The following is a 22,846-nucleotide window of genomic DNA, read 5'->3' as shown; positions in this document are numbered from 1 at the left end:
TTATTCATTGCCTGCCAGTCCACACTCAACTCACTGATCCACCCTCGCCCTAACAGGTTTGGCCCTGACCCTGCTACCACTACCACCGTAAGCTCTTTGGTGACTCCTTTGTGTTCCATTTGTACTTCAGCTGCCCCCAAAATGTCCACCTTCTGTCCTGTGTAGGTTTTGAGACTAATGGGGCATGTACCTAGCTCTGGTACTTTTGCTTCCCCCCATAGCTTGGCGTACTCAGTCTGTGACATTATGGTTACACTACATCCGGTGTCAATCTCAAACTTTACTTGACCTCCGTTCACTATCAAATACTAAGTGAGAGGGGGTACATTGGGCCTTGAAGTGTCTATACTGTATATAGTGAAAACCTCCTCACTAGACTCTTCCTCCTCTTGTATGTAGTTTGCCCGCTTTGTGTACTTCTCCCTCCCCCCTTTAGCATGCTTTGCCCCTTTAGCACTGCTTCTCTCACTCACTGCCCTTTTACAGATTTTCTTTAAGTGCCCTATTTTTCCACAATTGTGGCACTTTGCCTTTGCAAACCTGCAGTCCTTTGCATAATGGCTCATCCCGCCACATTGGTAGCAATCCCCAACCCCGACTGGTGGACTTTTCGCGCCAGCTTCCATCTTGAAAACAGCTCCTCCCACTGGTTTACTCCATTTCTCCTTGCTCATACTGTTTAAATCCTTAATGTCCTTGTTAGCCGTCTCCATGGCTTATGCTTTTTTAAGTGCCGTCTCAAACGTTAATCCTTCTTCTGACAGCAACCTTTGCTGTATACTGTCGTCGTTAACTCCGCATACTAGTCTGTCCCTTAACATGACTGTGAGCGTATTTCCAAAATTACAGTCCTGTGCGAGCTTCCGAAGCTCCTCCACATACTCAGTAACACTTTCTTCCGGCCTCCTAATCCTCGAGTTGAATTTCCATCTCTGTACTATTTCACTAGGTTTCGGATTGAAATGATTCTTTAGTAGACTCACCAACTCGTCAAAAGATTTTTCTCCTGGCCGCTCCGTGCTCAGCAGATTCCTCATCCGTGTATAGGTTTGCGCTCCCACACAACTCAGTAAAATGGCCCTTTTCTTTTCAGCACTGTCCACCTCGTTTGTCATAAAGAAATGGCTCAGTATTTCACAATACTCCTCCCAAGACTGCGACTTGCTGTCAAAAGGTGCCACGGAGCCTACCGTTCCTGCCATCCTTGGAGTCCGGTCACTTCAGCCAAAAAATCAAACTCCGTTTCGACTCCCGCGGCCTAGCCTCGTGCTTTTCCGACTAGTTTGCTAACCAACCCGAGCACCTCTTCCGAATACTCCATAACTATGACTGATCCACCAAAACTTTTCCGTGCTTTATTCTCGTCGCCATATGTGGTATCTTGAGGTGGCCATAGATGGAGACGGACACAGGTTAACTCCGTAACATGGTTTAATCAACACTTGCACATAAAAGCTTCTGCCATGAGGCAGCAAGAACAAAGAGTACAACCAGTGCAGACCAGACTTAACTCAGGAGACCAATTGCCACAGCACCACCTGGTGGATCAGGTTACTCATAACCTCCCAGGTTACTACACAAACACAAGCGTTTAGGCTGAAAATGAACCAAGGCTGCTTGGAGCCCTTAAATGCAGCTGGAGAAATTACATCATCAGAGGCGAGTTTCAGGCCCAAAAAACGAATTGGGCCAGGGGTTCGCACACGCTGGGAATCATTTGCCCAATTAGGGCAAAATCGCAATTTTTTCTCGCCTGACAGCGGAGGCGGGATCGGAACCCACCGGCCACCTGACCCGCCCCCAACGTTTCAGGTCGATGATGATCTTTCGTCAGAATTCTGAAATGTTAACTTCGCTTTTCTCTCTCCACAGATGCTGCCTGACCTGCTGAGTATTTTGTGCAGTTGTTGTTTTTATATCAGATTTCCAGCACCCGCAGTATTTTGCTTTTGCATAATCTTGATATTGACTCTTATCTCTGCTTTGTTGGTACTTCTGATGGGGGGGTTTAAAAAAAAGACAGGTGCTGCATGTCTCCCGCTTGAGGCGAGGCGCTCTGGCATTGAACTTCCAGCTGTCCTGACCGCGCGCGCGAGTGAACGCATGCGCAATCACGCGCCGGTGCCGTTTGGCCACTTAACGGGCTGCGCGCGTGGCTTGGAGTAGCTGCCGGCCGGAGCTGGTCATGAATGGAGTGGTGAGCGCGCCAACAGGTACGAAGGCGGCCGCGTGCAGATGTTTTTTTTTGTTGTTGGGGGGGCGGAGGGATGGTGCGCGGAATCCGTGTCCACAGGGAGGGGGAAAAAACAAAAACACACACACAGAGCCGGCAGGCTGCTGAGAGAGGAGTGCGCGCCAGGCACAAGTTAACAACAGCAGGGCGGGAACAGTGAGCTGGAAAGAGTACCGTGAAAAGGGCAGGAAGGGAAAGAGTGAGTGAAGCTCTACAAGCAGGCCAGACCCCTGGGCCCAACTGGCCCGGCGTCATCTCTGAAGACATTTCAAATGGTGGCGGATCTTGTCAACTATTCCACATTCCCCCCCCCCCCCCCCCAATCCCTTTTAAATTAATTATTTTCTTCACGTTTAAACTGGTGCAATATTCGAGCTGACGTTCTGTACTGGAAGTGGTGGAAGGAAGTAGAATCTATGCAGTTAACCACATTGTGAATTGTTCTATACTGAATCGCCAGACCCAAATAAAAATGTTGAGAGAAGCAAGGGAGGAAATAGTGGAGGCTCTGACCATAATTTCCCAGTCCTGCCTGGCTACAGGTGTGGTCCTGGAGGACTGCTAACGTTGCTAACCATTGTTTAAAAAGGGAGAAAGGGATAGACCGAGTAATTACAGGCCAGTCAGCCTAACCTCAGTGGTGGGCAAATTATTGGAAAAATTCTGAGGGACAGTATTAATCGTCATTTAGAAAGGTGTGTATTAAGGGAATAACAACAGAAAATGCTGGGAATACTCAGCAGGCCCGGCAGCATACGTGGAGAGAGAAACAGAGTTAACGTTTCAGGTCTGGGACCCTTCATCAGAACTGGAAAAAGCTGGAGATGTAATAGATATTAAGCAGGTGCAGAGACCCGGTTTTGGGGGGGGTGTGATTTAGGAGGGGAGGAAGGAATTGAAAGAACACCCTGTACTTTTGTAAGAGGCAGGAAACATAAAATATTGCAAATGGGAATGGCAAAAATCATACTGCATGAAAAATGGGGGCAGGGATAATTATCTGAAATTGTTGAACTCAATGTGTATTAAGGGAACTTGTTAAGGGAAGGCTGTGTCTGAATAACTTGATTACATTTTTGAGGAGGTAACGAGGGTCGATGAGGTTAGTGTAGTTGATGTAGTCTACATGGATTTTAGCAAGGCTTTTGACAAGATCCCACATGGCAGACTGGTCAGAAAAGTAAAAGCTCTTGGAATCCAAGGGAAAGTGGCAAGCTGGATCCAAAGTTGGCTCAGTGGCAGGAAGCAAAGGGTAATGGTTGACGGGTGTTTTTGTGACTGGAAGGCTGTTTCCAGTGGGGCTCTGCAGGGCTCAGTACTCGGTCCCTTGCTTTTTCTGCTATATACAATGATTTAGACTTCAATGTAGGGGGTATGATTAAGAAGTTTGCAGATGATACAAAAGTTGACCATGTGGTTGATAGTGAGGAAGAAAGCTGTAGGCTGCAGGAAGATATCAATGGACTGGTCAGGTGGGCAGAAAAGTGGCAAATAGCATTCAATCCAGAGAAGTGTGAGGTAATGCATTTGAGGAGGGCTAACAAGGCAAGGGAATAAACTATAAATGTTAGGACACAGAAGCGCAGAAGATCAGAGGGACCTTGGAGTGCATGTCCACAGATCCCTGAAGGTAGCAGGACAGGTAGATAAGGTGGTTAAGAAAGCATATGGGATACTTGCCTTTATTAGCCGAGGCATAGAATATAAGAGCAGAGAGGTTATGCTTGAACTGTATAAAACACTAGTTAGGCCACATCTAGAATACTGCATGCAGTTCTGGTCACTACATTACAGGAAAGATGTGATTGCACTAGAGGGTACAGTGGAGATTTACGAGGATGTTGCCAGGACTGGAGAATTATAGCTATGAGGAAAGTTTGGATAGGCTGGGGTTGTTTTCTTTGGAACAGAGAAGGCTGAGGGAAGATTTAATTGAGGTGTATAAAATTGAGGCCTAGATAGTGGATAGGAAGGACCTATTTCCCTTGGCGAGCTCAAGAAGCAGGGGGCATAGATTTAAAGTAATTAGTAGAAGGGTTAGAGGGGAGTTGAGAAACTTTTTCATAGAAAGAAGAAAGACTTGCATTTATATAGTGCCTTTCATGACCACCCGACGGTGATGCAGAGGGTGGTGGAGGTCTGGAATTTGCTGCCTGAAAGGGTGGTAGAGGCAGAGACCCTCATCGCATTTAAAAAGTGCTTGTCGGTTACGGCACTTCAAGTGCATATCCAAGACTACGGAACAAGAGCTGGAAAGTGGGATTAAGCTGGATAGCACTTTTTCGGCCGACACAGACACGATGGACTGAATGACCTCCTTCTGTGCTGTAAACTTCTGATTCTATGAATACCAAGTGGGTAGTGCGTGTGCACATTTAATTTTGCTGCGTTCGGTACATTTAATTTTGCTGTAAAGTGTCTTTATTGAGCCACATTTGCCTGTGGCTTTCTCCTGCGGCATTTCATTTTTGACAACAAATAAAAGCTAAAGCAATCCAATTTAGTAATTCGCACAACTTTTTACTACTAGCTCCACCAAAAAATGTCACCCTCATACTACTTTAATGCATCTAAAATGTATATGTCTGTCCTCACCTACTTGTTTCCCTTCTAAACTTAACTTTCTGCTTCTACCTCCTTGACCTGGAAATCATAGTAACCAAATGTCAAACTATCATGCACATGTTTTGTGATCACTGCTTTTATTTTGTTGTTTTTGTAAACATACACAATAGCAATTTCAAAATTGCAACAAATCTAAGACAGTCTGACCTTTGTCCTCTTTATAATACAATTTCTACCCACAAAACTCACCACATCGAATCCATTCAAAAGTGGCAAACTTCTTTTAACTTTATTATGGATGAAATTAAATTACCTCAGACTTGCTTCAAGCATCTACCTTGTTGAGAAACTCAAAATTGCAATTTATATAAGTTTAATAGAAGAACATAGCATAGGCCTTTGAGTCAGAGCCACTTCTGAAAACATGCAGCAAAAATGAATGCAGCTGTGGCACTAATGTATCTGGCTTAACCAAACCGTCAATAACCTATCTGCATCTCATCACTGACATTTTTGTTTTAAAGAACTGAGGGAGGATTTGAGGTCCTAGAAAAGAATGAGTTGCAGTAGGACACTGCAATGAATTGCAATTTCAGCAGTGAGGATATTGGAAGAGCATATTGGCGTGCAGAATTGTAACTTAGAGGGAATAAGAGTGGTGTACATCAAGATATTGTGACTATTCTACCTGGCTTTTTAAATTTACAACACAAAATAAGAATTAAGATCAAGGATAAAAAAGGATAGTTACATTAATAGAGTTGTACTACAGACCCCCTAGTTCTGGGAGGAAAATGGAAGAGGAAATCTGTAATTAGATCAGGGAAATGAGTAGGAATAAACAAAACTATTCTCAAAAATTTTAATTACCCACTCATTGCTCATTGATTGGGATAGGGAGAGAATAAATGAAGAAAAGAGAATGGTATTCCTAAAATGTGTGCGGGACTCCTTGCTCAAGCAGTATGTTTGTATGCCTCCGAGGAGAGAGTCAATGCTGGATCTGCAATGATACCAGGGCTTCACGGGTCAAATTGAGGACAGATTGCATAAACTTGGCTTGTGTTCACTTGAGTATAGGAGATTGAGGGAGTGATTTTTATCGAGGTGTTTAAAATGTTAAGAGGATTTGAGAGGGTAGATACAGAGAAACTGGGTGAATCAAGAATAATGGGAAATAATCTTAAAAGTAAAGCTAGGCCATTCGGAAGCAAAATTGGGAAGCACTTTTTCACACAAAGGATAGTAGAAATTTGGAACTCTGTTTTCCCAAAAGGCTGTGGAAGCTGGGTCAATTTGAGCTTTTAAGACTGGGATAGATTTAGGGTTGCAAAATTCTGGGAATTTTTAAGAGGAAACTTTCCATGGGAATTTTTGGGAATTTTGAGTTTTTTTGTACACTGATGGTTTTTGTCTCTGACCCTTATTATCTTTGTCATCAAAATAGATATACTGTTCCATACAAATAAAAACAGGCTTTCAAAACTTTATTTAGGGTATAATTTTGGACTTCATTGAACCCCCCACAAAAAAGACCCATCTAAAATAAAATAAAAAGAGCGTCAGCTTATTTAGCCTGTAATTTGTCCTTATTTTGTCCCTTCTGAGTCTTCTACTCATCATTGCTCCTCCTGATTCTCTGACTCTGGCTCTGATGTGTCCATTTCCTCCTCTGTGTCACTGTCTAGCTGTGTGGTGGACACTTCTGTATCTGGCTCAATAAGTTGTAGGTTCGCCCGGATAGCCACCGGTTTCTCCACTCTCTTGTTAGTCACACCTTTGTATGCGTATTCCCAAAAAGTGACCAGTTTCGTTCAGAGGCCGCTGATGAAGGTGGGATTTGGAGTATCACCGATGCAATGGGTGACAGGGCCTCAGATGCACAGAGTCCCTTCCACCAGGTATGTGCACTGATATGCTTGCATGATTCCCATATCCCGTCCCCATTCCAAAGACCTTGCTTGGTAGAGAACTTTGCCAGACTTCCCAGAACTTTGCCCACGTCCAGATTGAGGTGGCGTGAGAGGGTAGAAATCACACTGTAAGCACTGTTGATCTGTTGCGGAAAGTATTGGTCTCCCAACATGCTTTGGGTCCAGCATGTATGCTGCAGCATGAATCGGCTTGACACAAAATTCTTGACGCGTCTGTATGAATTGAACAATTGCCTTCTCCTCTGCTTTGAGCAGCAGGGATGTGGGTAGGGCAATGCTGATTTGTTCTTTTAAATCGGCAAAAAGCCTGAGAACATTTGACGAGACAGCGTCATCTCCTTCAATCTGAGCAATTGCAGATGCTACTAGTGAGAGTAGTTTAAGGCTGCTAACCACTCTCTCCCAAAACACATCATCCAGCAGTATTTTCTTGATGGTGGTTTCCATATCCCCAGACTGGGATATTGCCATTTCTTGCAGCGACTCCTTACCCTCCAGAAGGCTGTTGTATGTTATGACAACGCCACCCCATCTAGTGTTGCTAGGCGGCTTCAGTGTGGTGTTGTATTTTGTCGTTTGCTTGGAGTTGTAGGTTGCTGCAACTACCTGTTTTCCCCTGACATACTTAACAACTTGCTTGGCTCTCTTGTACAGTGTTTCCATGGTTCTCAAACCCATGATGTCCTTGAGGAGCAGGTTGAGCCCATGAGCTGCGCACCCAATAGACGTAATATGAGGGTAGGCCTCCTCCACTTGAGCCCAAGCAGCCTTCATATTCGCAGCATTGTCAGTAACTACTGCAAAGACCTTTTGTGATTCAAGATCGTTGTTGACCACTTTCAGCTCATCAGCAATGTATGTGTCTGTTGTCCTTCGTATCTCTGCTCTTGAAGAACACTGGGAGAGGAGTGGAGACGATGTAGTTTATGATGCCCTCCCCTCGTACATTTGACCACCCATCTGAGATAACTGCAACACAGTCTGCCATCGCTATCGTTTCTTTGAGCTTTCCTTGGACTCTGTCTACTTACTTGCTGGAGGCTGAGTATAACAAAGCATGTCTGGTGGGAGGACAGTATGCAGGGCGAATAACATTGAAAAATCTCTTCCAGTACACATTGGCTGTGAGCATGAGGGGTGAGCCTGTCGCATATACAGCTCGCGCAAGGCACTCATCTGCATTCTTCTGGCTATGGTTATCCATTGTATCAAAGAACCTTCCAAGTGGGCCAGGAGTTGCTGCTGATAAGGAGCCTGATGCTGAATGTGAACCATCATCTTCTTGAATGGAAGCAGAGGAGCTCTGGGCTGACTGCTGTGAGCTTTGAGTAAAGTTGTTGTATTGGGATAAATGCTGCTGCATCTTTGTGGCATTCTTTACATATGGCTCTGTACATTGTTTGCACATGTACGCAGTCTTTCCATCTTTAATGCCTGGGGTAAAATGCTTCCACACATCCGACGGTAAACGTCGCATTGTTCTATGCAGGGAAATAAAGGGCATTCGTCTGTGTCGAACTGCGGTCGATCAGCACGATTGCAACAGGGTGAGTAAATTTTCCTGATGCTCCATGTGATGGAAGCATGACCTGTGCACGCACGACACTACATCACCAATAGAGGGAGCTAATCGTTCATCCACTTATCCAACCAATCGGGACACATTTGTTCACAGTCACACACACAACTTGTAATTATTAAAACAAGCCAAGTAAGAAGATAAACCTATATTGATTAAGAAATTCCTTAATAATTAAGATTCCATCTCTTAGTAATTTTAAGAGGGGACCTGTGGGGGGGTGGGGGGGGGGAAAAGAAATAAATACAAAGAAAAACAATATTATGCTAGCATGTGCTTTTTTGGGCAAAATTCCCAAGCTAAACTTCCTGTGGAAAATTTCTAGAAATTTACCGGAAACTTTCCACCCCTTCACAACCCTACTCAAAAGTTTGTCACCATCTTCCGCCTACTTCACGATGACATGCAAGCCGTGATCCTGACCAACGGTTTCACCACAGACCCAATTCACGTACGGACCGGGGTCAAGCAAGGCTGTGTCATCGCACCAACGCTCTTCTCGATCTTCCTTGCTGCAATGCTCCATCTCGCCCTCAGTAAGATCCCCGCTGGAGTGGAGCTAATTTACAGAACAAACGGGAAACTGTTCAATTTCCGTTGCCTCCAGCCCAAATCCAAGGTTGTCCCATCCTCTGTTGTCAATTTACAGTATGCAGACGATGCTTGCATCTGTGCTCACTTGGAGGTCGAACTCCAAACCATCGTCAACACCTTCACCGAAGCGCACGAGAGCATAGGCCTTACACTAAACATCCGTAAGACATAGGTCCTCTACCAACCTGCCCCCGCCACACAGTACTGCCCCCCCGATTATCAAAATCCACGACAAGGGGGGCACGGTGGCATAGTGGTTAGCACTGTTGCCTCACAGCGCCAGGGACCCGGGTTCAAATCTGGCCTCAGGCGACTGTCTGTGTGGAGTTTGCACATTCTCCCTGTGTCTGCGTGGGTTTCCTCCGGGTGCTCCGGTTTCCTCCCACAGTCCAAAGATGTGCGGGTTAGGTTGATTTGGCTATGATAAATTGACCCTTAGTGTTAGGGGATTAAATACGTGGGGTTACAGGGATAGGGTGGGATATGTGTCGGTGCAGGCTCGATGGGCCGAAATGGCCTCTATCTGCACTGTGGGGATTCTGTGAAGACCTTTGACAACGTAAACCGTTTTCCATACCTCGGGAGCCTACTGTCAACAAGGGCAGACGTCGATGATGAAGTCTTAACACCGCCTTCTGTGTGCCAGTGCAGCCTTCGGTGGCCTGAGGAAGAGAGTATTTGAAGACCAGGATCTCAAACCCGGCGCTAAGCTCATGGTCTACAGAGCAGCAGTGATACTCGCCCTGCTGTATGCCTCAGACATGGACCGTGTACAGCAGGCACCTCAAAGCACTGGAGAGGTACCACCAACGCTGCCTCTGCAAGATCCTGCAAATCCATTGGCAGGATAGGCACACCAACGTCCGTGTTCTTGCTCAGGCCAACATCCCCAGCATCAACGATTTAACCATGATTGATCAGCTCCGATGGATGGGTCACATCGTCTGCATGCCCGATACGAGACTCTGAAAACAAGCGCTCTAGTCGGAGCTCCGACACGGCAAGAGAGCCCCAGGTGGGCAGAGGAAACGCTTCAAAGACACACTTTTTCCAAGGAGAATTTGAGGGTAACATCTCTACCGACACCTGGGAATCCCTGGCCGAAGACCGTACAAAGTGGAGAAGCATCCGGGAAGGCGCTGAACACCCCGAGTCTCTTCGCCGGGAGCAAGCGGAAGCCAAGCACAAACAGCAGAAGGAGCGCACATCCACCCACCCGCCCCTTCAACCACCGTCTGCCCCACCTGTGACAGAGACTGTAGGTCCTGCATTGGACTCATCAGTCACCTGAGAACTCATTTTTAACGTGGAAGCAAGTCATCCTCGGTTCCGAGGGACTGCCTAAGAAGAGTAGATGTATTTAAATGGAGGATTTTATTTTCCTTGTATTTGATAACCTACAATATTTTTGAGGAATGAGTTTAATGCCAAATAGGAAATTGGAAAAGTATTCATGCATGCTCCTATATATACCAATAATAATAATAACTTAGTTAACCGAATGTATGTATATGCAAATGATCTATATCTAAATGATCTTTTAACCATCGTGCTCATTGAGAATTTCATTTTGTAAACCAACCAAACTACATCAAAGGGGTATTAGTTTTAAACCGCTTTAAACTATCTCTTCCATAGTTTATAAAACTTGAAAATTTTTAATGTACTGTTTATGCAAAGATGGCATCATGTCCATTAATTATTTTTCATATTTGTCCAGATATCATCACATCTAACTACTGAAACAGTTTTACTATGGTACAGCAGCTTACTTTTCTATAGTGGCTTTAACGTAACAAAACATCCCAATGTGCTTGACAAGAATGTAGAGGGAAATTCAGACAACAAACAGAAGTTAAGAGGAGGTGTCTGATTGCAGGATCAAAGGGGTAACTTTTGAGGAGGCTTTTGAATGTGGGGAGAAATTAAGCAGGACAGGGAAGTTTAGGAAGAGAATTCCAGAGAGCAGGACAGTAGTGCCTGAAAATGGAGGCACTGAGGTTATGCCTGTTTTGAGTAATTTTGTTTTTGAACAGAACATTCAAAGCAGAATCATTTTGAAGCCATATCACAAAACCACTCCTAGTGATAGATCCTAATCACAGAAAAAATATTGCATAGTTAAATACATCTTTAATAATCTTAATATGTAAGGTACATTAGGATGACCTGTGAAGGTTGTGTGTCTGTCTGTCTTTGTTCATGTAGTTTTACAACTTTTTTTAAAACTGAGCCAAGATGACATTTAGACACCTAAGTGTATCTTGACTCCGTGACGGCATTTTCACCATTGACTTAGAAGGTTCAAGCCTCATTTCAGGACTTGAGCATATAATCTAGGTTGATACTCCAGCACAGTATTCAGAGAGTACTTTCTTTTGAGATAATATGTTAAATCGAGGCCCTGTCCACCTGCTATCCAACGAAGAGCAGGAGAGTTCTCCCATTGTCCTGGCCAGCATTTATTCCTCAACCAAAATAGATTAACTGGTCACTCATTGCATTTGCTGTATGTGGGAACTTGTGTGTAAGCGTAATGTCATGTTTTCCTATCTAGAAACAGTGCCTGCACCTGTGGGAAGTCGAAGTGAAAGTTGTGATATCAATGGAAGTTCTTTCAATAGATTGCAGGCTACTTAAGAATAGCCATGTAGGTGTGTGCGTGTGTGCGTGTGTGCGTGTGTGCGTGTGTGCGTGCGTGCGTGCGTGCTCTTAGCCATTTACCCTGGCATTTGCTTTGTTCAAATCTATATATCCAACACAATCAAAAATCCAATTGTCTGATATTTTCAACCTAAGAGACTGTCAAATGTCTAATGAAGTTGCCCCTATTATACTCCTTGCTATGGCCTACTTTTTAAATGTTTTTTTTTTAATCTTTGTTTTACAGGCCTTATGTGTTCAACCTTTGCTTCACCTGATTACACCTTGCACGTCGATCTGAATATAACCCGTGTGGAATGTCATCCAGAAAAAACATTAGTACATTTTTGGGGTCGGTACAACAACATAAGTGAATTGGACTATCATATATTGCATAATGAAGTACAGAATGCAACAAAGACTAGAGCCAACATTGCAATTGATGAGTGTTGTTTTGCAGAGGATGTTTACAATGGGGTGTGGCATCGAGGAAGGGTAATAAGAAAAGATGAAGAATCATACGAAGTATTTCTCATAGATGTTGGGACGGTGTTGACAGTTAATGCTAGACATATTGCTCCTGCATATGAGAATTTGTTTCAACTGCCTCCAAAAGTAGTATGTGGCATATTTGCCAATATAGTGCCAGTAAAAGGAATATGGTCCCCAATAGCAGTTCAATGTTTTTCATCATTGGCAACTTCTCAAATCAAAGGTTACGTTGAAGGTATCTTAATGAACCAAATTGTTCTAGTAGAAGTCCCCAATGTTAACCAAAAGCTCTTTGAACTTGGTTTTGCAAAAATTCTTGATGGTAATACTTTCCATTTTGTGTTGAACATATCAGAAGATTTACCAGGATGCCCTGGTTATGAAAATACTAAACTTAAGTGCACAAATAAACAATGCTGGAGGCCTGTGCTGGATGAAGCCATTATATTATCTCCTAGTTTCCAACGTATCTTGGATGTTTTGAGCCCAAGTTTGCAAACTGGTATTATAGAGACAGTAAAAATAACATGTGCTTCAGGACTTCATAACTTTTACTGCCAGTTGAAAAGACTGGCTTCAGAGCTAGAAGCAATGACTAGAGACATGCATTGTTACTATGAAAGAGAAGGGAAAGAATTAAGTGATGAACCTGTTGATAATTCTGGTGCACTCTGTGCTGCAAAAGGTAAAGATGGAAGATGGTACAGGGGAGTTGTAAATCAACTCTTAACTTCTGGCCAGGTAGAAGTTTGGTTCATGGATTATGGAAATACCGAAGTTGTATTTCCTCATCATATTAAAAAATTGATGCCAATTTTTTTTATGATGCCTCTGATGTCATTTCCTTGTGCACTAACTGGCTTACCAAACCAAACAAAACAATGGATAAGTTTGCAGACTGAAATTTTCAAGGAATCGTTGTTTGAGGAAACATTAAGTATTTGCATCGATTCCTACTCCTGTAAAGAACATTTATACTATGTTACACTCTACAATCACAAAAATATTAACATCCATCAGATGTCTGGAATGTTATCAGAAGTAAATCCAAAGATTGAGTGTGGCCCAAAGGAGGAGGAAAATAAGGATATCAAAGGACAATTTGGAAAAGGTTCAGAAACTAAGATGGCAGCAACTGGGAAAGTAACATGTAAATCAACACATCATAATTTAAGATCTGATGAGATGAAAGTAAATGCTTCCTATGTTGGATTTGTTGAATATGTAATTAACCCATCTGACTTTTGGATTCGAACATCGGAATACAATCATGAATTTGAATGTTTAATGAACAGCATTGCAGACCACTACAGCAAAATTGGCATAAGTGAAGAACTGATTCAGAAACCAGCACCTGGTTTATTTTGCTGTGCTAGGTATAGCAAAGACCTACATTACTACAGAGCGGTTATTACTGAAGTACTTGACAACCAACTCAGAGTTTTTTTTGTTGATTTTGGAAATGCTGAAGTTGTAGATTTTAATACTGTTAAATCCCTGCTTCCTGAGTACACATATCTGCCCGCTTTGGCTATGAACTGTTCTGTTGCTCATGTTTTTCCTATCGAAGAAGTGTGGACTAAAGATGCCAATAACTTCTTCAAGAAAGCTGTATTCAACAAACAACTTTTTATTGAAGTAATCTCAAAACAGGGCAGCAGATATATAATTGATATGCAAGATACAGAGTGCATAGAGTTGTCATCTATTAGTACGCTGCTGCTTAATGCTGGGTATGCTGATTTTTGGAATGTACAACCAAATGTTACTTTGCCTCAACAAAGATGTAAACTGAAGTTTTCAGGAACTAGAACAAAATCATCCACAAGTGAGAAAAGGATATGCACAGATAAAAACTCGAAGTTCAAAAATTCATGCAGTATTCCAGTTTCACACATCCAGGTTTCTACTGCTTTCTTTCCAGCTGTTAAAATGAAAAATAGTTTTCCATGTGCACATATTACCATGTCAGCATGGACTAGAGAGTCCACGGTAACATCCCCATATCGACAACAAGTGTTTAAACTTGGATCTGTTCTCGATGTGAGAGTTTCTCATGTAAATTCTCCAGCAGAATTTTGGTGCCAACTGCAAAGCAAATCAAATCAACTTCAGTTGCTTATGAGTAATATCCAACATTATTACAGTACTCCAAGGGATGCTTTTCAACTTGAACATATTGGGTGTGTTGCAAAATACACCAAGGATGGCCAGTGGTATAGAGCATCAGTTATTCAAAGGAATTTTCCAAAAGAAGAGGTTACTATATTGTTTGTTGATTATGGTATCCAACAAAAGATAGCTATGAGGAATCTTTGTGCTATTAATCCAGAATTTGTTCAACTAGAAGGACAGGCATTTAGATGCACTCTTAACAACATAATTCAACCTGTAAACCATGACCCTACTATTTGGGATCAAGTTTCCTGCAATAAATTTAAGCAATTCATTGACGATACTTTGACCTCTGGCGTGGATCTTAAATGTACAATATTTGCAATGGCTCTGATGGACGGAAAGCGTCTGTGCAATGTGGTAGACCTTCACACTCCATTTATTAATGTATGCCAGTTACTTTTGGACATGGGCCTAGCCACATCCGTTGAATCAACATGTGCATTTAGTCCCTCAGTTCAGTTATACACGCATTATTACAGTGCCCATGGTATAAAAATTGGAAGTGAAGAGAAGGTGTATGTAACTCATGTGTCTGGTCTGTCAAAATTCTATTGTCAACTTGAGAAGAACACTGTAGTTGTGAATACACTTATGACTGAGGTCAACCTTATTAGTAAACAAATGCAAGAACAAAAATTAGACTTGTGCAAAACCAGTATGTGCTTAGCAAAATATTTTGAAGATGGTCAATGGTATCGTGCTATAGCCCGTTCTGTGCAATCGCCTGCACATTTTAAAGTGTTTTTCATAGACTATGGAAACACAGAGATTGTTAATAAAAATGATGTGGTTCCAATTCCTGAAGAAGCAAAAGAGCTGATTTTGATACCGATGCAAGCAGTTAAGTGCTGTTTGTCCCTTCATCTTCAGAAACTGCCAGATGAACTGCCAGATAAAGTTATCACCTTATTTAAAGAGACTGTGGTGGGAAAACCTCTGAAAGCCTTTGTAGTAGCAAAGAAGTCTGATGGTCAGTTGGTTCTTGAGCTTTATGATGGAAGTGTGAAAATCAATGCTCAAATAACCGAGCACATGCCATATCATTATGGAAGAGAGATAAGCTGCCTTGGTGAAACAAAATGGCAAAGTGATAATTCTCTCCACCCAACAAAAATAGTTCCTTCCTCAGAACAACTGATAAGTAAGCAACCTGATTACTTAGTACCCTTGATCAAAGAAACAAACAGACTGATCCGTTCCTTTTTGAGAACAGACCTATATTATATGGGACATAAAAATAGAGACCAGAACTGCAGTCTTAAAGAAAATATACCATGCAGGACAAGAAAACATTGCACAAATAAAAACTTTAAGTATTGCCAAAACAAAATTGCCCCTAAATTTACTTCACATCTACCAATGTTAAAAAAAACATGTAACAAAAAGAACTGTAGTGAAACAGTCCATGCAGGCAAAACTACATTCCATCGAAGGAAGACTAACATGGCATCTCATGATGTGATTACCTCCAAGGAAACATTGACACTTACTATATTTTGTCGTCTTGTGCAAAACTGTGCTGCAGCACAAAATGCAAGGGACAGTTTTCAAATGATTTGTAGAATGAGGAAGCACCGTTGGGACAAATGGCTTCTTCAGAAACTGATAGATTTGCCTCAACCTGGGCTGACGACCAGGTTAAAGTTTGAAAAATGTATTTCACATGTAAATAGTTCTTCTGACTTCATACAACTAGCACATGAGCATAGAACCCCAGATCTTCCAAAAGAGATAAGTGGTGCAGCAATTGCTGAAGCTAGACTTGAGAATTTTCAGAATACACAAGTAAGAGATGTTAATGATGAGTTTATAGAAAATGATGCTTTGTATTGTGTTGTAAAAGAAATCAAATTAAACCCATTGCATATAAAATTCATTGATCTTGCTAACATAACAGATATTGATTTGACTTATTCTAAATCAGACCTGTTTGAGAAGAAATTCTTACCAAAGCGAGTATTGCAGGGTAAACTATCTGATGGCCTATGGTGCTCTGGAGCTGTTTCATTTTTTACAAATGAGCTAACTAGGAAAAATATAGTTTGTGAGTTTGTGCAACATTCTAGTCAGTTGTGGAAGGTACATTTTAGTCATAGCACTAGATCGTCAGCTGGCAAATTCTTAGGAAGTGAGTTGGCAGCTAGCATGTCTTTCAGCCAGGGGGCTTTGGCGCTCCACAAAGCTTCAGAAATACAAACGTATCTTCCTGAGCTGGGTCTGTCTTCACAGGATATAAGGAATGTACCTGAGAAAATTGATGTTCAGGATAAAAAACAAAACTACAAAATTTATGTCTTGTGAGCAACAGTATAAAACCAACAAAGAACTTGAATTTTGGATAGATAAAAATTTACTTAAGAGGCCCATGTGTTCAAGAATAATTGTTTGGCTCATTAAAGCTTTCAATTTAGTAAGTGTGTCAAACAATGGAGACTTCAGTATTAAACTTAATGCCAGTCCTGAGGAGCTGTTTCCCTTGACTTTGGCTGTTGATGAAGATGTAGAAAGAGGAAGAATTCTGCCTCTGAATGCAATTGAAAGAAGATTTTTAGTAAAGTCCAAACAATGTTTTGAGCAGGACAAATGTACAATCAAACTTCTTTACTGGGGAGGTGAAATGGTGCTGTTGATGGACTATGGTAGTGCTGAGAATTTTTTATTGCAACAGTGTAAAATACTAAATGATGACATTTTGAACTCTATTGAACAAGTCATTATATGTCCATGGAATACCATTGAAAATGTTAAGCAGCTATTAAAAGAATATATAATATCTCCTGTGATTCTATTAATTGACCAGAAATTTATCAGATTGCTTAGAAAGTTGGATTCTGGAGTTTGGGAGGTTGAGGTTAGCCAAGATGCTATCTCCGCTGCTGAAAAACATCAAGCAATGGTCTATGAAAATACTGCATCGCAAGATTGTTTACCTGATTTGGATGGATGGATGAATAAGATGACTTTTACAGAAATGGAGATCAATATAGCAAACAAACAATGTTTGGAGTTATCAGAAACTTTGCTTTCTGTTGATAACAGCATGAGATGCTTATCATCATTGAACACCATTTTGTGTGGCCCTATCCAGGCTAGAACAGAGTACATTGGCTTTGCTACTTCTGTGATTGACCCCTCAGAATTCTACATTCAGCTTGAAGATACATTTGAGACAATGGAAACACTATCTTTACTTCTGGCTAAACTATCAGAGAATTTTCATCCTCTACCTGAAGACGTATTGAATCCTGGTATAAGTTGTCTAATCAAGTGTGCCACGGATGAGCAGTGGTCTAGAGTGGAAATTTATGAAGTCTCTCAACAGTTTGTTCTTGCTAGAGCTGTTGATTACGGACATTATATCTTCATACCATCTTCAGATTTGAGCAGACTAAGGGCACTTCCTAAAGAGCTTGCGGAAGTGCCACGCTTGACTAATCCCTGCAGTTTAAGTGGTATTGTGCCTTCAATGGGACATAACTGGACAGATGAAGCTATCATTTTCTTTCAAAAATCCTTAAACAAGCAAAATTTGACTGTATTTTTCAGACAGCGTATTGCTGAGCTGCTCTGGGAGGTAGACCTTGTCATAAATAACAAGAGTGTAGCAGAAGATTTGGTTTCTGCAGGACATGCTGCTTTTCTGAAAGGAATTGACAACTCTTCCACTAAAGACTCTGTTATCAGTTCTGTGGAGATCTTTCAAGTACTGACTGGACTCATTTTAGATCGACAATTTCATAAAAACAGTGATGACCTTACAGTTGTTTTACCAAATGAAGAGTCCATCACTGAGATTTGAATCCAGTTATTCAGCAACAAATGTGAGTATTGATTCTCTAAAATGTTTATTTTGTAATAAATGGCATTCTGATGTTTGTTTTGTAACTGTAATAGAAATACCTTTTCAAATTTTGAGATGTTTTTATAATTTAAAATGTAGCAATGTCTTTGGTGTACTTAATTCAACTTATTTTGAAAATTTATTGCACAAATAAGGAAGATCTTCTGAGTTACATGAAAGTTCTAAAGGTAGTAAACTTCATTTCCCTATTATTCCTTTCAATAGCACCTGGGGAAGCTCAATTCCCAAGTGTTATGGAGAGGAAAATTGGGTGGAAACCAGCCATGTTGGGTTTCCGCGCCACCACCCCCCCGGCCCCCCCCCCCCCCCCCCAGCAAACACCTTTTATGTTGCTTTAAGATTTATAGTACTTCCCTAAAGAAGTGGACTGGGCCTACAACAAGGTCAGCCATGGAGAGAAGTGTAAGGAGGTGTTCCTTGCCCTTCCATTTCACAATCATTTATGACTTGTCTCCATTTTGAGGAGATGGGAGGCTTGAAAACATAAAAACATCTGATAGAAGATGACCAGCTGGTCAATACAGTTGGTGATGCCTGATGCATCACGTGAGGAGACTCTTTACCCCCGCCTCTTTCTCCCCCCCCCCCCCCCATTTCCAGGTGCCGAATTTTGTCTGATGACATGCCTTGGGATGTTTTACTATGTTAAAATGTGCTATATAAATGCAAGTTGTTGTTGTTGTTGTAGGTGCCATGTATTTTCCTGGGAGAGGTGGAAAACCAGATCAAAAACCCAGGGCCAATTAGGGGGAAAAAATCTGGAAAATTCCTCTCCCATCCCTTTAACAATCAAAACTAGTCCAGGAGACCACAATTGACCATGACTTCTATTATTTAGTACCTACCTCTTGTATGATGCGATCTCCGCCCCAGCCAGCAACCGATCCAGCTTGCTCTTGAAGCTACACAGAGATTCAGCACTCACCGCCCAAGCCAGTAACTTGTTTCATAGATCTGCTATTCTCTGGGGAAAAGAAGAACTGCCTAACATTTAACTTATTTCTTCCCTTGTGTAATTTATACAGATAACCCCAGGTGCACTCCAACCGATCTAATTGAAATAATTCGTCAGTGTGCACAGTCTAATTCTTTCATTATTTTGTAGACCACAATCAAATTGTTCCTGAGTCTACGCTTTACTAAAGTTTATGGACCCAGCACTTTAAGCCTATCTGGGTAGCTAAGGTGTTTTAAATGGGGAATCATTCTTGTGGCCCTCTTCTGATGTTTTGCCAAAGCCGCTATATTGCCAACCATATAAGGGGGCCCAAAACTGACACCGTATTCTAAATTCGGTCTTGACCAAGTTCTTGTACAAGGACAAAATGGTATGTTTTGTTTTGTAATGGATAGTCCTGTGAGTGCAACCCAGGCCTCTATTTGCTTTAGTCATGGTTTCACTGCATTGGTTGTGAACCTTTAGAGAGTTGTGAACTATGATACCAAGATTTTTTTCTTTTACTGCAGTTTTCAGTTCTAATCCTTGTAAGGTGTAGGTATGCTTCGCATTGGTCCTACCCTCGTGCATAACACTGCAATTCTCTAAGTTAAATGTAATTTGCCAAACGCGGGCCCATTTCCCTTGATCTTCACAGTCCCAACGCGTGCACAAATCTTCATATCATCTGCAAACTTGGCAAGTAGCATCTTTTGTAGCCTCCCTATGATCTTTTGGCCTGGAGCCTTCTGTCTGCTGTTCTCCAACAGCAGCTGGTAGACCCTGAAGCAATTGTAGGCCTCATAGGCCTGCAGCTGTGTTTATGTTCTGACCCCCCACACAGACTTGCACCTAGGGTGTGACCTAGCCATACAAATGACCCAGCTTACCAAATTTGGGTGCTCTTGAGAGATTATCTAATTGAGGTGTTTAAAATGCAAAAAGGATTCTATAGGGTAGATGCAGATTAGCTAATTTCTCTGGTGGGGAAATAAAGAACAGGGGGTCACAATTTTAAGATTAGAGAGGCTATTCAGGAATAAAATCTGAAAGCATTTTTATCAAACGAAGCATAGTGAAAATTTGGAATTCTTTTCCCCAAAATGTTGTGGATTCTGGATCAATTGAACTTTTCAAAACTGAACGACAGATTTTTGTTAAGTAAGGGTATCTAGGGATATGGATCAAAGCTGGGTAAATAGAGTTGAGCTACAGATCAACCATGATCTAATTGAATGGCAGAACAAGCTCGAGGGGCTGAATGGCTTACTTCTGTTCTTGAATTTCTGAGTCTGTATCTTAATGTTGCTTTTTTCTAATATAACACAGGTGGTTAAACTATTCTTTGATGACCCAGCAGCTTTTTCGTAACAACAGTCAGTTATTAGTACCTGAATGTATTCTCTCATCCATTTTTTTTAAGCAATATAAATGCCACTTAATGGCTATTTATCTTTATTTGGCTGGAAATGTATCCCATGAAACATACTCCTTTAGGATTATAATGCTAATTGTCACTGCATTTATTACATTTTTGTAATATTCAGTTGCTCTGGGAGGTAGACCTGGTCATAAATAACAAAGATTGCAGAAAAATGTATTTTGTTTCACGTAGTCATTTTATGGAAGCAATAACCAACTTCATTAATTCTGAATCTGTTTTCAGTCTCTAGATATTGGTGGGTCTTGGTGTACTGAGGCTTCTAAATGACAAATTAGGATACTACCTTATTCCCAAGCAGCACAGTGGCATAGTGGTTAGCACTGTTGCCTCACAGCGCCAGGGACCCGGGTTCAAATCCGGCCTCGGGTGACTGTCTGTGTGGAGTTTGCACATTCTCCCCGTGTTTGCGTGGGTTTTCTCCGGGTGCTCCGGTTTCCTCCCACAGTCCAAAGATGTGCGGGTTAGGTTGATTGGCCATGACAAAAATTGGCCCTTAGTGTTAGGGGGGGATTAAATACGTGGGGTTACGGGGATAGGGCTTCTGTGGGATGGCTGTCGGTGTAGGGACCGGGTGCTAGGGTTTGGATGATCAGCCATGATCTCGTTGAATGGCGGAGCAGGCTCGAAGGGCCGAATGGCCTACTCCTGCTCCTAGTTTCTATGTTTCTAAGTTCTTTCATGTTTAGCACTGTCCAATATGCATGAATGTTGCAAGTTGGATGGGAATACTGCATTGAAGAACAGTCCACCCTCTCTACTGTGCCCCGCTATCAACCTTTCTTCAAAAGCTTTGGCACAAATCTATACTATAGCTGTCTTCGTCCGCAGTTCCACATCATCCTTAGTCTCATCTTACATTTAACAAAAAATTATTTTTCTTTTTAGGTATTAAGAACTAGAAACTTGAACAACTCTTGAATGCTAACCTGCCTCTTGATTCCTATTTTTCCTTTGCTATCTTCTAATTATATTCAGTTTAAAGTAATTATGGAAAGCGACCAGAAAATATTGAAGGTAAAAATGCTAAACTGGGGAAGAGCTAGTTTCAGTGATTTAAGAAGGGACCAATGCACAGGTAGATTGGAAAAGGCGATTGAAGGGTAAAGCAGTAACAGAACAATGGAGGATATTCAGGGAAGAGATAGTTCAGGTACAAAATAGGCATATTCCTTTGATGAGAAAAAGTAGAACATCCAAAGCTAAAGTGCCCTGGATGACAAAAGAAATATAAGTTCAAATAAAGCCAAGGCTTATGACAAATGTCAAGAGCTAGATTCAGTTAAAACCAGGACGATTAGAGAAAGTACAGGAGGGAATTGAAAAAGTTAATACTGGAGGCAAAGAGAGGTTGAGAAAACATTAGCAGGCAACATTAAATTGAACCCTAAATTTTTTTTTTTACAACATATAAAGTGTAAGTGGTTTGCTAGAGAAAAAGTTGAGCCTATTAAGGACCCAAAGGGAAATCTTCATGTGGAGGCAGAGGACATGGCAGAAGTATTAAATGAGTACTTTGCATCTGTCTTCAGAAAGGAAGCAGATGATGTGAAGGTTACACTAAAAGATGAGAGGGAAGTTATGGACAAGATGATAATAGATGGAGAAGACTTGCTAAAAGGATTAGCATTACTGAAAGTTGATAAGTCACCTGATCCAGATGGACTGCAACCTAGGTTGCTGAAGGAAGCAAAAAGGTAGAAATAGCAGAGGCGTTGGTCACAATCTTTGAATCTTCATTGGATACAGGAGTAGTGCTGGAGGACTGCTAATGTTATACCACTATTCAAGAAAGGGGAGAGGGATAAACCAGGACACTGCAGGCCAGTCAGCCTAACATTGGTGGTGGGGAAGTTATTGTAAACCATTATCAGGCACAAAATAAACTTTCATTTGGAAAGGCATGGGTTAATAAAGGAGAGCCAGCATGGATTTGTTAAAAGTAAATCATGTCTGAAGAACTTGATTGAATTCTTTGACGAGGTAACAGAGAAGGTTGATCAAGGTGGTGCAGTAGATGTGTATATATGGACTTTCGGAAGGCATTCAACAGTGTGTCACACTGGAGGCTTGCTAAGAAGATGGAAAGTGGTGGTATGGATACAAAATTGGCTCAGTGGCAGGAAGCAAAGGGTGGTGGTGGATGGATTTGTTTCAGACTGGGGGTTGGTATGCAGTGGTGTTCCCCAAGGGTCAGTTTTGGGTCCATTACTCTGCAATTTTTATAAACGACCTAGACTCGGGTGTAGGGAGCAGCATTACAAAGTTTGCAGATGATACAAAACTTAGCAAAGTAGTAGATAATGATGAGGATAGTTATAGGTGACAGGATGGTGAAATGGGCAGAAGTATGACAAATGGAGTTCAATGGAGAGAAGTGTGAAGTGA

At 41.7% G+C, this 22,846-nt stretch overlaps 1 protein-coding gene across 1 annotated transcript; it reads left to right on the top strand.

The window, feature by feature from the left end:
• The first annotated feature begins 2,013 nt into the window (after positions 1 to 2,013).
• Positions 2,014 to 21,379, top strand: tdrd15 (tudor domain containing 15). The gene is given in 5 exon segments (XM_085998188.1): positions 2,014 to 2,213; positions 11,796 to 16,497; positions 16,499 to 18,010; positions 18,012 to 18,039; positions 21,347 to 21,379. Coding segments are annotated over 5 exon segments (6,303 nt in total). The 5' UTR covers positions 2,014 to 2,185.
• Positions 21,380 to 22,846: the final 1,467 nt, after the last annotated feature.

The sequence above is a fragment of the Somniosus microcephalus genome, chromosome 9, assembly GCF_052327205.1.
Source record: "Somniosus microcephalus isolate GS21.2 chromosome 9, FLI_Smic_1.0, whole genome shotgun sequence".
Lineage (NCBI taxonomy): Eukaryota > Metazoa > Chordata > Chondrichthyes > Squaliformes > Somniosidae > Somniosus > Somniosus microcephalus.
Note: the sequence above shows the minus strand (reverse complement) of the source record. Positions and strands in the feature narration are given on the sequence as shown.